The 15,224-nt window shown below is 36.4% G+C and overlaps 1 protein-coding gene across 1 annotated transcript in view; it reads left to right on the top strand.

Moving 5' to 3' along the window:
• The window catches only part of LRRC9 (leucine rich repeat containing 9), a 96,871-nt gene that overhangs the window by 73,432 nt on the left and 8,215 nt on the right, over positions 1 to 15,224 (top strand). The window contains exons 27-28 of the mRNA XM_007466054.1: positions 9,309 to 9,526; positions 11,411 to 11,479. Of these exons, the coding sequence (XP_007466116.1) occupies positions 9,309 to 9,526; positions 11,411 to 11,479 (287 nt within the window). The remainder of the gene's footprint in view (positions 1 to 9,308; positions 9,527 to 11,410; positions 11,480 to 15,224) is intronic.

The raw sequence follows: 15,224 nt of genomic DNA, 5'->3' as shown, positions 1-15,224 counted from the left end.
CTCTTTTTTTTTTTAATTACTTTTTAATTTTTTTATTTTAATAATTTTTTAAAAGTTTTTAAATTTTAGTTTAATTTAACTTTTTCTTTCTTTTTTTCTCCCTTTTCTTCCGAGCCATGTGGCTGACAGGGTCTTGATGCTCCGGCCTGATATCAGGCCTGAGCATCTGGGGTGGGAGAGCCGAGTTAAGGACATTGGACCACAATAGACCTCCCAGCCCCAAGTAATAACAATTGGCAAGAACTCTCCCAGAGATCTCTGTCTCAACACTAAGACCTAGCTCCACCCAATGGCTAGCAAGCTCCAGTGCTGGACACCCCATGCCAAAGCAAGACAGGAACACAATCCCACGGATTAGCAGAGAGGCTACCTAAAATCATACTAAATGCACAGACACCCCAAAAACACACCACCAGATGCAGCCCTGCCCACCAGAAAGACAAGAGCCACCCCAACCCACCAGAACCCAGGCACAAGTGCCCTCCACCAGGAAGCCTACACAAGCCACTGAACCAACCTTACCCACAGAGGGCAGACAACAAAACAACAGGAATTACAAACCTGCATCCTGTGAAAAGGAGACCCCAAACACAGAGTTAAGCTAAATGGGAAGACAGAAATTTGTCTGTCGGATAAGTGACCTGGAAGATAAGAACGGATAAGTGACCGGGAAGATAAAATAATGGAAATAACCACCGCAGAGCAGAATAAGCAAAAAAGAATGAGAAGAATTGAGGACAGTCTCAGAGACCTCAGGGACAACATTAAACACACCAACATTTGAATTATAGGGGTCCCAGAAGAAGAAGAGAAAAAAGGGTCTGAGAAAATAATTGAAGAGATTTTAGTTGAAAACTTCCCTAACATGGGAAAGGAAATAGTCAATCAAGTCCAGGAAGTTGCAGAGAGTCCCATACAGGATAAATCCAAGGGGAAACACACCAAGACACATACTAATCAAACTATCAAAAATTAAATACAAATAAAAAATATTAAAAGCAGCATGGGAAAAACAACAAATAACATACAAGGGAATCCCCATAAGGTTAACAGCTGATCTTTCAGCAGAAACTATGCAAGCCAGAAGGGACATGTTTAAAGTGATGAAAGGGAAAAACCTACAACCAAGATTACTCTACCCAGCAAGGATCTCATTCAGATTCAATGGAGAAATTAAAACCTTTACAGACAAGCAAAAGTGAAGAGAATTCAGCACTACCAAACCAGCTTTACAACAAATGCCTAAGGAACTTCTATAGGCAGGAGACACAAGAGAAGGAAAAGACCTACAGTAACAAACCCAAAACAATTAAGCAAATGGGAATAGGAACATATATACTGATAATAATCTTAAATGTAAATGGATTGAATGCTCCAACCAAAAGACATAGACTGGCTGAATGGATACAAAAACAAGACCCATATATATGCTGTCTACAAGACACCCACTTCAGACCTAGGGACACATACAGACTGAAAGTGAGGGGATGGAAAAAGATATTCCATGCAAATGGAAATCAAAAGAAAGCTGGAGTAGCAATTCTCATATCAGACAAAATAGACTTTAAAATAAAGACTATTACAAGAGACAAGGACACTACATAATGATCTAAGGATCAATCCAACAAGAAGATATAACAATTGTAAATATTTATGCACCCAATATAGGAGCACCTCAATACATAAGGCAAATGCTAACAGCCATAAAAGGGGCCATCAACAGTAACAAAATCATAGTAGGGGACTTTAACACCCCACTTTCACGAATGGACAGATCATCCAAAATGAAAATAAATAAGGAAACACAAGCTTTAAATGACACATTAGACAAGATGAACTTAATTGATATTTATAGGACATTCCATCCAAAAATGACAGAATACACTTTCTTCTCAAGTGCTCATGGAACATTCGCCAGGATAGATCATATCTTGGGCCACAAATCAAGCCTTGGCAAATTTAAGAAAATTGAAATCGTATCATCTCCACCACAACGCTATAAGATTAGATATCAATTACAGGAAAGAAAATGTAAAAAATACAAACACATGGAGGCTAAACAATACACTACCAAATAATGAAGAGATCACTGAAGAAATCAAAGAGGAAATCAAAAAATACCTAGAAACAAATGACAATGAAAACACAACAACCCAAAACCTATGGGATGCATCAAAAGCAGGTCTAAGAGGGAAGTTTATAGCAATACAATCCTACTTCAAGAAACAAGAAAAATCTCAAATAAACAACTTAACCTTACACCTAAAGCAATTAGAGGAAGAAGAACCAAAAAACCCCAAAGTTAGCAGAAGGAAAGAAATCATAAAGATAAGGTCAGAAATGAATGAAAAAGAAGTGAAGGACACAATAGCAAAGATCAATAAAACTAAAAGTTGGTTCTTTTAGAAGATAAACTGAATTGATAAACCATTAGCCAGACTCCTCAAGAAAAAAAAGGGAGAAGACTCAAATCAACAGAATTAGAAATGAAAAAGGAGAAGTAACAACTGACACTGCAGAAATACAAAGGATCATGAGGGATTACTACACGAAACTGTATGCCAAAAAAATGGACAACCTGGAAGAAAGGGACAAATTCTTAGAAAAGCACAACCTTCTGAGACTGAACCAGGAAGAAATAGAAAATATAAGCAGACCAACCACAAGTACTGAAATTGAAACTGTGATTAAAAATCTTCCAACAAACATAAAGCTCAGGATCAGACTGGTTCACAGGCGAATTCTATCAAACATTTGGAGAAAAGCTAACACCTATCCTTCTCAAACTCTTCCAAAATATAGCAGAGGAAGGAATGCTCCCAAACTCATTCTACAAGGTCACTGTCACCCTGATGCCAAAATCAGACAAAGATGTCACAAAAAAGAAAACTAAAGACCAATATCACTCATGAACATAGATGCAAAAATCCTCAACAAAATACTAGCAAACAGAATCCAACAGCACATTAAAAGGATCATACACCATGAACAAGTGGGGGTGTATCCCAGGGATGCAAGGATTCTTCAATATACGCAAATCAATCAATGTGATACCCCATATTAACAAACTGAAGGATAAAAACCATATGATCATCTCCATAGCTGTAGAAAAAGCTTCCAACAAAATTCAACACCCATTTGTGATAAAAAAATCTCCAGAAAGCAGGCATAGAGGGAACTTACCTCAACATAATAAAGGCCATATATGACAAACCCACAGCCAACATCATCATCAATGGTGAAAAACTGAAACCATTTCCTCTAAAATCAGGAACAAGACAAGGATCCCACTCTCACCACTATTATTCAACGTAGTTTTGGAAGTTTTAGCCACAGCAATCAGAGAAGAAAAAGAAATAAAAGGAATCCAAATCAGAGAAGAAGAAGTAAAGCTGTCACTGTTTGCAGATGACATGATACTTTACATAGAGAATCCTAAAGATGCTACCAGAAAACTAGTAAAGCTAATCAGTGAATCTGGTTAAGTAGCAGGATACAAAATTAATGCACAGAAATCTCTTGCATTCCTGTACACTAATGTTGAAAAATATGAAAGAGAAATTACGGAAACACTCCCATTTACCACTGCAACAAAAAGAATAAAATGCCTAGGAATAAACCTACCTAAGGAGACAAAAGACCTGTATGCAGAAAAGTATAAGACACTGATGAAAGATATTAAAGATGATACCAACAGGTGGAGAGATATACCATGTTTTGGATTGGAAGAATCAACATTGTGAAAATGACTATACTACCCAAAGCTATTTACAGATTCATTGCAAACCCTATCAAACTACCAAGGGCATTTTTCACAGTACTGGAACAAAAAATTTCACAATTTGTGTGGAAAGACCCCAAATAGCCAAAGCAATCTTGAAAAAGAAAAATGGAGCTGGAGGAATCAGGCTCCCTGACTTCAGCCTATACTACAAAGCTACGGTAATAAAGACAGTATGGTACTGGCACAAAAACAGAAGTATAGATCAATGGAACAGGATGGAAAGCCCAGAGATAAACCCATGCACATATGGTCACCTTATCTTTGAAAAAGGAGGCAAGAATATAAAATGGAGAAAAGACAGCCTGTTCAATAAGTGGTGCTGGGAAAACTGGACAGCTGTAAGTAAAAGAATGAAATTAGAACACTTCCTAACACCATACACAAAAATAAAATCAAAATGGATTAGAGACCTAAATGTAAGGCTAGACACTATAAAACTCATAGAGGAAAACATAGGAAGAACACTCTTTGACATAAACCACAGCAAGATCCTTTTTGACCCACCGTTTTTGTTTTGAAATAAAAACAAAAATAAACAAATGGGACCTAATGAAACTTAAAAGCTTTTGCACAGCAAAGGAAACCATAAACAAGATGAAAAGACAACCCTCAGAATAGGAGAAAATATTTGCAAATGAATCAATAGACAAAGGATTAATCTCCAAAATATATAAACAGTTCATGCAGCTCAGTATCAAAAGAACAAACAACCCAATCCAAAAATGGGCAGAAGATCTAAACAGACATTTCTCCAAAGAAGATATATAGATTGCCAACAAACACATGAAAGGATGCTCACCATCACTAATCATTAGAGAAATGCAAATCAAAACTACAATGAGGTATCACCTCACACTGGTCAGAATGGACATCATCAAAAAATCTACAAACAATAAATGCTGGAGAGGGTGTGGAGAAAAGGGAACCCTCTTGCACTGTTGGTGGGAATGTAAATTGATACAGCCACTATGGAGAACTGTATGGAGGTTCCTTAAAAAACTAAAAATAGAACTACCATATGACCCAGCAATACCACTATGGGCATATACCCTAGAAAACCATAATTCAGAAAGAGTCATGTACCAGAATGTTCATTGCAACACATTTACAATAGCCAGAACATGGAAGTAACCTAAGTATCCATCAACAGATGAATGGATAAAGATGATGTGGCACATATATACAATAGAATATTACTCAGACATAAAAAGAAACAAAATTGAGCTATTTGTAGTGAGGTGGATGGACCTAGACTCTGTCATACAGAGTGTAGTAAGTCAGAAAAAGAAAAGCAAATACCGTATGCTAACACATAAATATGGAATCTAAAAAAAAAAAAAAAGAAAAAATGGTCTGATGAACCAAGGGGCAGGACAGGAATAAAGATGTAGATGACGCAGATGTAGAGAATGGACTTGAGAACGTGGGGAGGGGGAAGGGTAAACTGGGACGTAGTGAGAGAGTAGCACTGACATATATACACTACCAAATGTAAAATAGCTAGCTAGTGGGAAGCAGCTGCATTGCACAGGGTGATCAGCATGGTGCTTTGTGACCACCTAGAGGGGTGGGAGAAGGAGGGTGGGAGGGAGGTGCGAGAGGGAGGGGTTATGGGGATATATGTATACATATATCTGATTCACTTTGTTGTACAGCAGCAACTAACACAATATTGTAAAGCAATTATACTCCAATAAAGATATTAAAGAAAAATGAACTGTTAAGAAGGGAAATAAATAATACCTCATGAGTAAAAAAATTTTTTTAAATTTAGAAGTAAATAAATAAGTGGGAGTTTTCTAACAATGGCGAATTCTGCTAGTTAAATATAAGATCCCTGAAATCACATTTAGCACTGTTGTTTTGGAGTTTTCTTTCTTAAATATGTTTAGTGAGCATTCTAAAATGAAAAATAGCCAAAAATATGCTACTGTAGACATTATTCAGCACTTAAAGCTATGTCATGTGATTTTTATACCACTGGACTTTATTAAAAGTGACCGTCCAAATACATGATTTCATGAAAGTAATATATTAACACAACTGAGTCATTTTTCTCAGTCTGACTTGAGTAGTCTTTTTTTCATTCTTAAGTAAGGCACTGGTAATGTTTCAAAGTCTGTGATTTAATTCTGTGAGCAATTTTATTGAAGGTTATGATGTTATCAATTTCTCTAAGGAATAAAACAAAATAAGGTAACTTTCTCATATTTCATCAATTGTGAGACACCCACTTTTTATATTTTAACGTGTCTTGAAATCAGGTTGTATCTTAATTGATGGCATAACATAGTTTAACTAGCCATGTTTTTTTTCCTTAGTATACATGAAATATTGACATATCTTAACAATTGTTGGCATCTTAAGTTTGATTAAATATGTTAAATTACAAAGAGAAGAATTCCAAGAAAGTGGGATCACATGTTGAGTAATATATTAGTTTGCTAGGACTGCCATAACAAAGTACCACAGCCTGGGTGGCTTAAACAAAAATTTATTTCCTCACAGTTCTGGAGGCCAGAAGTCCAAGATCAAGATATCAGCAGGGTTGGTCACTTCTGAGGGCCTGTCTTCTTGGCTTATAATTGTATTCTGTATCTTCACATGGTCTCCCCTCTGTGTCCTAATCTCCTCTTCACATAAGGACACCAGTGATATTGGATTAGTGATCACCCAATGACCTCATTTAACGTTAGTTACCTCTTTAAAGACCGAAATACAGCCATGTTCTGAGGGGCTAGGGGTTAAGACTTCCACATATTAATTGGGGGGGACACAATTCAGTCCAGTAACAAAGAGGATAAATAGTGGATGAAAGATAGAATGGCACAGAAGCAGCATTGTAAAAGGTCTAGGGTAGGCCTGGTGTTGCCACTTTTATGCCATTGAGCAAGACAGTTTCTCTGACCCTGTTTTCTGATCATTAAAAAAGGATAGGCTTCCCTGGTGGCGCAGTGGTTCAGAGTCCGCCTGCCAATGCTAGGGGACACGGGTTCGTGCCCTGGTCTGGGAAGATCCCACATGCCGTGAAGCGGCTGGGCCCGTGAGCCATGACCGCTGAGCCTGCGTGGCCGGAGCCTGTGCTCCGCAACGGGAGAGGCCACAACAGTGAGAGGCCTGCATACCGCAAAAAAAAAAAAAAAAAAAAAAAAAAAAGGATAAAATTTTCCCTGTCCTATTTTAAGAATCTAATAGAAAACACACATAAAAGCATTTGGTCAACTCAAAGCTTCTCTTCTTATATAAGTTATCATTCATACTTATAAAACTATTGATTGCTACAGCTGAGAGAAATCATAGGTTATAATGAAAGGATTGAGGTTTTAATTAACGTTAATAAATTCTTAATTTTTTAATGTAGTTGCAGTGCAAAAATATGCTGAGAAAGAAATAACAGCATAATTAAGGTATATTCTTCCAACCTAACATTACAACAAATTAGTTTATTTTAATAAATAATTAGATATACCTATTTGAATACCTATTAGAATAACCCAGTATACTCAGGAAGTGTACCTTTTTTTTTTTTGCTTTTCTAACTACTTCCTGGTGCATTTGGGTCTTTTTTTTTAAGCTGTTTTTGTTTGTTTGTTTTTAAAATTAAATTATAGTTGATTTACAATGCTGTGTTAGTTTCTGGTGGACATCAAAGTGATTCAGTTATACATATATATAGTCTTTTTCATATTCTTTTCCATTATGACTTATTACAGGATATTGAATATAATTCTCTGTGCTACACAGTAGGCTCTTGTTGTTTATCCATTCTATATATAAGTTTGCATCTGCTAGTCCCAAACTCCAGTACATATTTCCCCCACCACCTCTCCCTCTTGGCAACCACAAGTCTGTTCTCTGTCTGTAAGTCTGTTTCTGTTTTGTGGATGGGTTCATTTGTGTCATATTTTAGATTCCACATTTAAGTGATATCATATGGTATTTGTCTTTCTGTTTCTGACTTATTTCGGTTAGTATGATAATCTCTAGGTCCGTCCTCCGTGTAGCTGCAAATGGCATTATCTCATTCCTTTTTATGGCTGAGTAACATTCCATTGTATCTATGTACCATATCTTCTTTATCCATTTATCTGTTGATGGACATTTAGGTTGCTTCCATGTCTTGGATATTGTAAATAGTGCTGCAATGAACATTGGGGTGCATGCATCTTTTTGAATTATGGTTTTCTCCAGATATATGCCCAGGAGTAGGATTGCTGGATCATATGGCAACTCTATTTTTAGTTTTTTCAGGCACCTCCATATTGTTTTGCCTAGTGGCTGCACCAATTTACATTCCCACCAACAGTGTAGGAGGGTTCCCTTTTCTCCACAACCTCTCCAGCATCTATTATTTATAGACGTTTTTTTTAACATCTTTATTGGGGTATAATTGCTTTACATTGTTGTTTTAGTTACTGCTGTATAACAAAGTGAATCAGCTATACATATACATATATCCCCATATTTCCTCCCTCTTGCGTCTCCCTCCCAACCCTCCCTATCCCACCCCTCTAGGTGGTCACAGAGCACCAAGCTGATCTCCCTGTGCTATGCGGCTGCTTCCCACTAGCTATCTGTTTTACATTTGGTAGTGTATATATGTCCATGCCACTCTCACTTCATCCCAGCTTACCCTTCCCCTTCCCCAAGTCGTTAAGTCCACTCTCTACGTCTGCGTCTTTATTCCTGTCCTGCCCCTAGGTTCTTCAGAACCTTTTTTTTTTTTTAAGATTCCATATATATGTGTGAGCATACGGTATTTGTTTTTCTCTTTCTGACTTACTTCACTCTGTATGACAGATTCTAGGTCTGTCCACCTCACTACAAATAACTCAACAGTATGGAGGTTCCTTGAAAAACTAAAAATAGAACTACCATACAACCCAGCAATCCCACTACTGGGCATATACCCTGAGAAAACCATAACTCAAAAAGAGTCATGTACAACAATGTTCATTGCAGCACTATTTACAATAGCCAGGACATAGAAGCAACCTAAGTGTCTATAGACTTTTTAATGACGGCCATTCTGACCAGTGTGAGGTGGTACCTCATTGTAGTTTTGATTTGCATTTCTCTAATAATTAGCAATGTTGAGCATCTTTTCATATGCTTCAGCCATCTGTATGTCTTCTTTGGAGAAATGTCTATTTAGATCCTCTGCCCATTTTTTGATTGGGTTCTTTTTTTGTTATTGAGCTGTATGAGCTAGGAAGCATATCTTCTGCAGCACTTTTATACATCTACTTTTATCAGTATCAACTATTTTAGCACTTAGCTGTTGAACAGACAGATTGGGTCAATTCAGTACATTTTGTACATCATATATTAAAGGAGAAATTTTGCCAAATATTATTTGATGATGATGCTACCTTCCTGTAAATTACATTTCTGTTTCTCCTTGGAAATGTGTTCTTTTTAATACTTCACTTCTTAAGGAATCATTTGATAAAGAAATATTTAAATGAAGATAACTTTTATTCAGTTTGGGCTCACTTGTCATATCATGAGTTATCTTTTTCAGGGAATGAAATTAGTCAAATTGAAGGGCTTGACAACTTAGAATTCCTTCAGGAATTGGTAGTGGACCATAACCGCATCAGAGCCTTTAATGATAGTGCCTTTGCCAAACCAAGCTCTCTGTTGGCACTTCACCTAGAGGAAAACAGACTACGAGAGCTGAGCAAATTACAACCTTTGGTAAAACTAGAGAAACTCTTCCTAGGATATAATAAAATCCAGGTAACATTATTTATGAGATTTAAAAGACTTAACTCCTTTGAATATAAAGCTTCCAAGCACACCAATGAAAATTTTGCTAGTGTGTTATTTATCACTTATATGACATGTAAATACTCTGGGATGCAGAAATGGTCACCCTGCTGCTAGACTTATAAACCCAACCAACCCACATGTATCTACCTGCAGATCCTCTAAGAGATATTTTTTGTTCCTGACTTCTCTTGGTCCAAGCTATTTGTGCATCTCAATCCCAGACTCCCTCTGCCCCTTTAAACTTAACATATGTACTTGGTCTACCTGACATTTGAAGCAACTCCTGATAATGGACTTCGACTTGGCTTTAATAATCCATCTTTCCCCACTCAAGGCTTCCTAAGCTAGCATCCTGCATTTGTTTCACCTGCTCATAATTCAGCCTATTTCCATTAGGCCACTGCCCCAACTGAGCCTGCCCAAACTCTCTTCTGAGATAGTATGCAGATAAGAGGGTTGAAGGTGTTTCTTCTAACATTTCTCTCAGTGTTTTGCTGATGATAGGTTAGCCCTCCTTTTACCAATTTTGATATTTCTGCCCATACCTCTAAGACAATCTTGAAGACAAACTGAACTGTATACTGCCCTGCAAGGGCAGGGACCATGTCTTTCTTGCCCACATTTGTATTAGTATATAGCAAAGCGTCTGGTACATAGTAGATACACGATCAATATTTGTTAGTGGCTCTTCTTGCTGGAGTTCAGGAAGCCTTTTCTGGAGTGATATAAAAGCCTGTTCAAGGCTACAAGGAAATCATGATCAGTGCCCCTTTCTACACAGCAACTAGGAAATATATATACAGAGAAAATTACATACAACTCACACATCAAGGGTCAAACAACACTCATCTGAGAAAAAGCCTGCCAAAACTGGCAATGGTTCTTCCAAAGCTTTATCCAGAAGAAATCTAAATTAGGATAATTGCTATCCTATAGGAACTCTTTCCAGTGATAGCAACTGAGCTAACACAAAGAATATGTCAAATCAGACTTACTTGAATCTGAGACCTTACCCAGTATCAAGCTTTACTAATAATTTCAAGGATATACAGGGTCTGGGGCATTCCTATGGCTTCTCAAATTCCACTTCCAAGTGATCTAAAATAGGTCTAAAAATTTTTATAGTTACTAGATGAAGTGGCTAAACCCACTAGTCATTCCAAATAAGAAGAGGAGCATATCAATAACTTTGTTTTATTACTATGAACTAGCAACAACCTGAAGCTGATCTTGTTGCCTAAATTTTGTCAGCAATAGCATTTTAGAAATAACTTTGCAGAAACTAAAATGTATTTGCAAACTTTCACCAATGTTAAATAGATAATAATAAATAATCCCATCCAGTAGCAAAGGCAAGTCATTCAACTAGAGAAATAGTTTTTCAACTATATACATTACCATCCAATATATCAGTATTAAGTCCATTCAATATGACATGCTCCCTTATGGTTAAGGTTGTGTTTGATATGCACCTTTGAAATTGTTTAGACTAGATTCACCTCCGTTTCTACACATCTAGGGCAATCCTCTTGGGAATTAACCAAATATAATCTGAGTTTTAGAATAGATCATAAGTCTTCTGAAAAAAATATGGTCTTTCCTAGTAGGGCTGCTGTATGGCCTATTTCCCATGTTAGCATGTCATCTTTACCCAGTCATGTATCTGGAATCAATAGTACACAGATATGTCTTTAATCAACAATACAGAATATTGTCAATCAAGCTCACTTCAGATGATTCAATCATGAACTCATTGCAATCCAGCACTTACATATAATTACTTCAAATCAGCATATATTTAAAGATGTTGGGTCTAACGAAATAATAACTTACTGCTTAATTTTTTAATAGGATATGGCAGAACTGGAAAAACTTCATGGTATCTCTTCCCTCAGAGAGCTTACAGTTTATGGCAATCCAGTGAGTGTGTTATTTTTCTAATTTATTAGTTAATTTATTTTAAATATAATTTATAGTTGTATATAATTTATTTTTATATAATGTGAGAAAAGATTTAATTTTATCTGTTTCCATATGCATAAAGTTATCCAAGCACAATTTATTGACTAGCGTCTTCTTCCAACTGATTACAATATAAACTGTCATTGTCATATACAAGAGGGTCTACTTCTTGGTTCTACTTTGTATTCACTGGCCTATGTGTCAATCCCTATAACATTACACTGTGTTAATCACTAAAGTTTTACATTAAGTCTTGATGTCCAGTAGAGTAAGCACCTCTAATTTTCCTTGTCTTCCACCTTCTCTTTTTTTTTCTTCACTGTCTTGGCTATTCTTGGCCCTTTACACTTCCTATGAGTTTCAGTAAACAGCTTCTCAGGTTATATGAGAATCTTGTTGATATTTTAATTGGAATTGCACTGAATTTATACATTAATTTTGGGAAAAATTTGCCACCTTTCCCATTGGAGTCTTTGAAGGGATCAAATAAGTAGCATCCTTACCTAACATCTGAATGAATTGAGAAATATGACAGTGGCAGATAGAGAGCTGAGAATATTTTGCTTAGCTTAGTGAGAAAGCCAAATGGGCCTGCTAACAGATGCCAAAAGTAAGTCAGGATGACCCAGTAGCAGGAAATACTTCACTGAGGCCTTTCCACATGGGAGGAGAGTTTCTCCTGGAGGAGCAGAAGGCATTCTCCCGGCAATAAGCTCCTTCTCAAGAGGAAAAACAGGAGCTAAACATACCCAGTTTAATCTTCCCAGATTGGGACTTCCCTGGTGGCACAGTGGTTAAGAATCCACCTGCCAAGGCAGGGGACATGGGTTCGAGCCCTGGTCCAGGAAGATCCCACATGCCACAGAGCAACTACGTCCATGCGCCACAACTACTGAAGCCCATGTACCTAGAGCCTGTGCTCTACAACAAGAGAAGCCACTGCAATGAGAAGCCTGCGTACTGCAACGAAGGGTAGCCCCGGCTCACCACAACTAGAGAAAGCCTGTGTGCAGCAGCAAAGACCCAATGCAGCCAAAAATAAATAAATAAAATAAATAAATTTATTAAAAAATCTTCCCAGATTTATCAATTAAGTCGCTCTACTTCCCCGAGTGAAGGAGTGAAGGGACTGAGAGAGTCAGTAGTGCCACATCATAGAGCTATTTCCACCAAGAAAGAAATACAATAAGCAGTCTCCCCTAATATTTATAGCATTCAGCCTTCTCTTTCACAAACACAAATATCCCTGTGTATATTTTATGTCCTTCAATAAAGGTCTGTGATTTTCTCCTAAAGGTTTTAATCATCTTTGGTTAGATTTATTCTGTTGTTTTTCGTTTTGTTTTGTTTTTGTGGTACGCGGGCCTCTCACTGTTGTGGCCTCTCCCATTGCTGAGTACAGGCTCTGGACGCGTAGGCTCAGCGGCCATGGCTCACGGGCCTAGCCGCTCTGCAGCATGTGGGATCTTCCGCGGCATGTGGGATCTTCCTGGACCGGGGCACAAACCCGCAGCCCCTGCATCGTTAGGCGGACTCTCAACCACTGCGCCACCAGGGAAGCCCTATTCTGTTGTTTTAATAGCTGTTTTAAACAATATCTTTTTATATTTTTCTAGTTGTTTGTTGCTAAAGTATAGAAATTCTGATTTTTGCATATTACCCCTTATCCAGGAAGCTTGCTGAACTCTCTTTTAAATTCTAATGGATTGTAAATTTTGTTGGATTTTCTCTGTAGACAATCATAGTATCTACAAATAATGACTCTTTCTTTCCAATCCTTATGGTTTTATTTCCTTTACTTCTGTCAGTGTGCTGACTAGGACTTCTAGTACAGTGCTGAATAGACACACTGATAGTTACTGACCTCAAAAGAATGCTTCTAAATTGTCACTATTAAATACATTTGCTGTAGGTTATGGGTAGATAACCTTCAACATTTTAAGGCAGTTCCTTTCTAATTCGTTTACTACTTGTTTTTATCAGGAATGGACACTGGATTTTAACTAATTGGAAATATAGTATTTCTCTTTAATCTGTTAATATGCAAATTACATTAATAGATTCTGGTGCTAAAATTCTGGTCCTTAAATTCCTGGGATGAGTACTACTTGGTCATCTTTTATACTTTATTGGATTCAATTTGCTAAAATTTCATGTAGCATATCTCTGTGGAAATAAGTAAAATTATTCTGTAATTTTACTTTATTATATTATTCTTTTCAAGTTCATCAAGGCTGTTCTTGCCTCATAAAATTAATTGGGGAGTTCTCCCTCTTTTTCTAGTCTATGAATTAATTTATATAAAAGAAGACTCGTGTGTTCCTTGAAGAATAATTAGATCCTGTCTCTAAAACCATGTGAACTTAATATTTTTTGAAGTTAGATTTTAAACTACTTATTCAAACTCTTTAATTGATATATATTATCTAGCCATTTTCTATTAAACTGATAAGAACAGATACTACAGTTGTTCTTAACAAAAAGGCAAGAAGCAATTTCTATTTATTCAAAAGCCAATATTGAGAACTTATATTTTTCAATAAAATTGTCCTTTTATCTAAATTTTAAATGTACTTCCATCATAATACTTTCATGAATTTTAAAAATCTCTACTATATCTGTGTTTTGTCACCTTTTTTATATCTAAATTTGTTGGGTTTTTTTTGCTTTTTCTCTTTTATTCTTGATGAGTCTTACTAAAGGTTTGTCTATCATATTAATCTCTTCAAATAATCATATTTTGGTTTTATCAAGTGTAATTTTTATTTTTTGTTCATTAATTTCTACCCTTTATCTTTAGTTTCTTGAAATTTACTTTTTAAAAATATTGTGGAGTAGAATGCCTAGCTCAATAATTTTTAATATTTCTTCTAAATGAATAAATTTTAGGTTACAAAATACTGCTTTAGCAACAGCCTAAAAGTTTTGATATGTCGTGTTTTTCCTGCTATTTCTTAGAATCTACTTTACAGGGACTTCCCTGGTGGTCCAGTGGTTAAGATTTTGCCCTCCAATGCAGCGGGTGTGGATTTGATCCCTGGTCAGGGAGCTAGGATCCCACATGCCTTGCAGCCACAAAACCAAAACATGAAACAGAAGCAATATTATAACAAATTCAATAGACTTTAAAAAAAATGGTCCACATCAAAAAATAAATCTTAGAATCTACTTTACAAAAGATTTCTTCTTTAATCTGTGAATTATTGAGGATTATGTGTGTTAATTTCAAACCTATTATGTATTTTTAGTTATCTCATTATTATTTATTTCTAGTGTTATTACATTTTAATCAGAAGAGACAGTCTATTTATACATTCTTTGGTTTTATGAAACTGGCTTTGTGGCCTTGAATGTGCTCATTTTTTTAACTCAACTTACAGCTTGGAGATCTCTCTCCATTAATGTATATGTATCTACTACATTTTTAAAAAATAGTTTATTCCCTTCTGATGATAATCTTTCTTTCTTTTGTTATCACAAACAGTGCTGCATACTTTTTCTGTGTTGTCAGTACCCCAGATCATCCCTATATTCAGAGATTTGCTAGAAGATTTGCTAAAAGTCAAGGGACTTAGCATATAGCTATACTCATGGCTAAGATTTATTACTGTGATGTAATGAGGATACACAGCCAGGTGATGAAGGAAAAACACATGGGCAGAGTCTGGAGGAATCCATGTGCAGGCTTCCTTATGCTCTTTCC

Source organism: Lipotes vexillifer, unplaced genomic scaffold (assembly GCF_000442215.2).
Source record: "Lipotes vexillifer unplaced genomic scaffold, Lipotes_vexillifer_v1.1 scaffold25, whole genome shotgun sequence".
NCBI lineage: Eukaryota > Metazoa > Chordata > Mammalia > Artiodactyla > Lipotidae > Lipotes > Lipotes vexillifer.
Note: the sequence above shows the minus strand (reverse complement) of the source record. Positions and strands in the feature narration are given on the sequence as shown.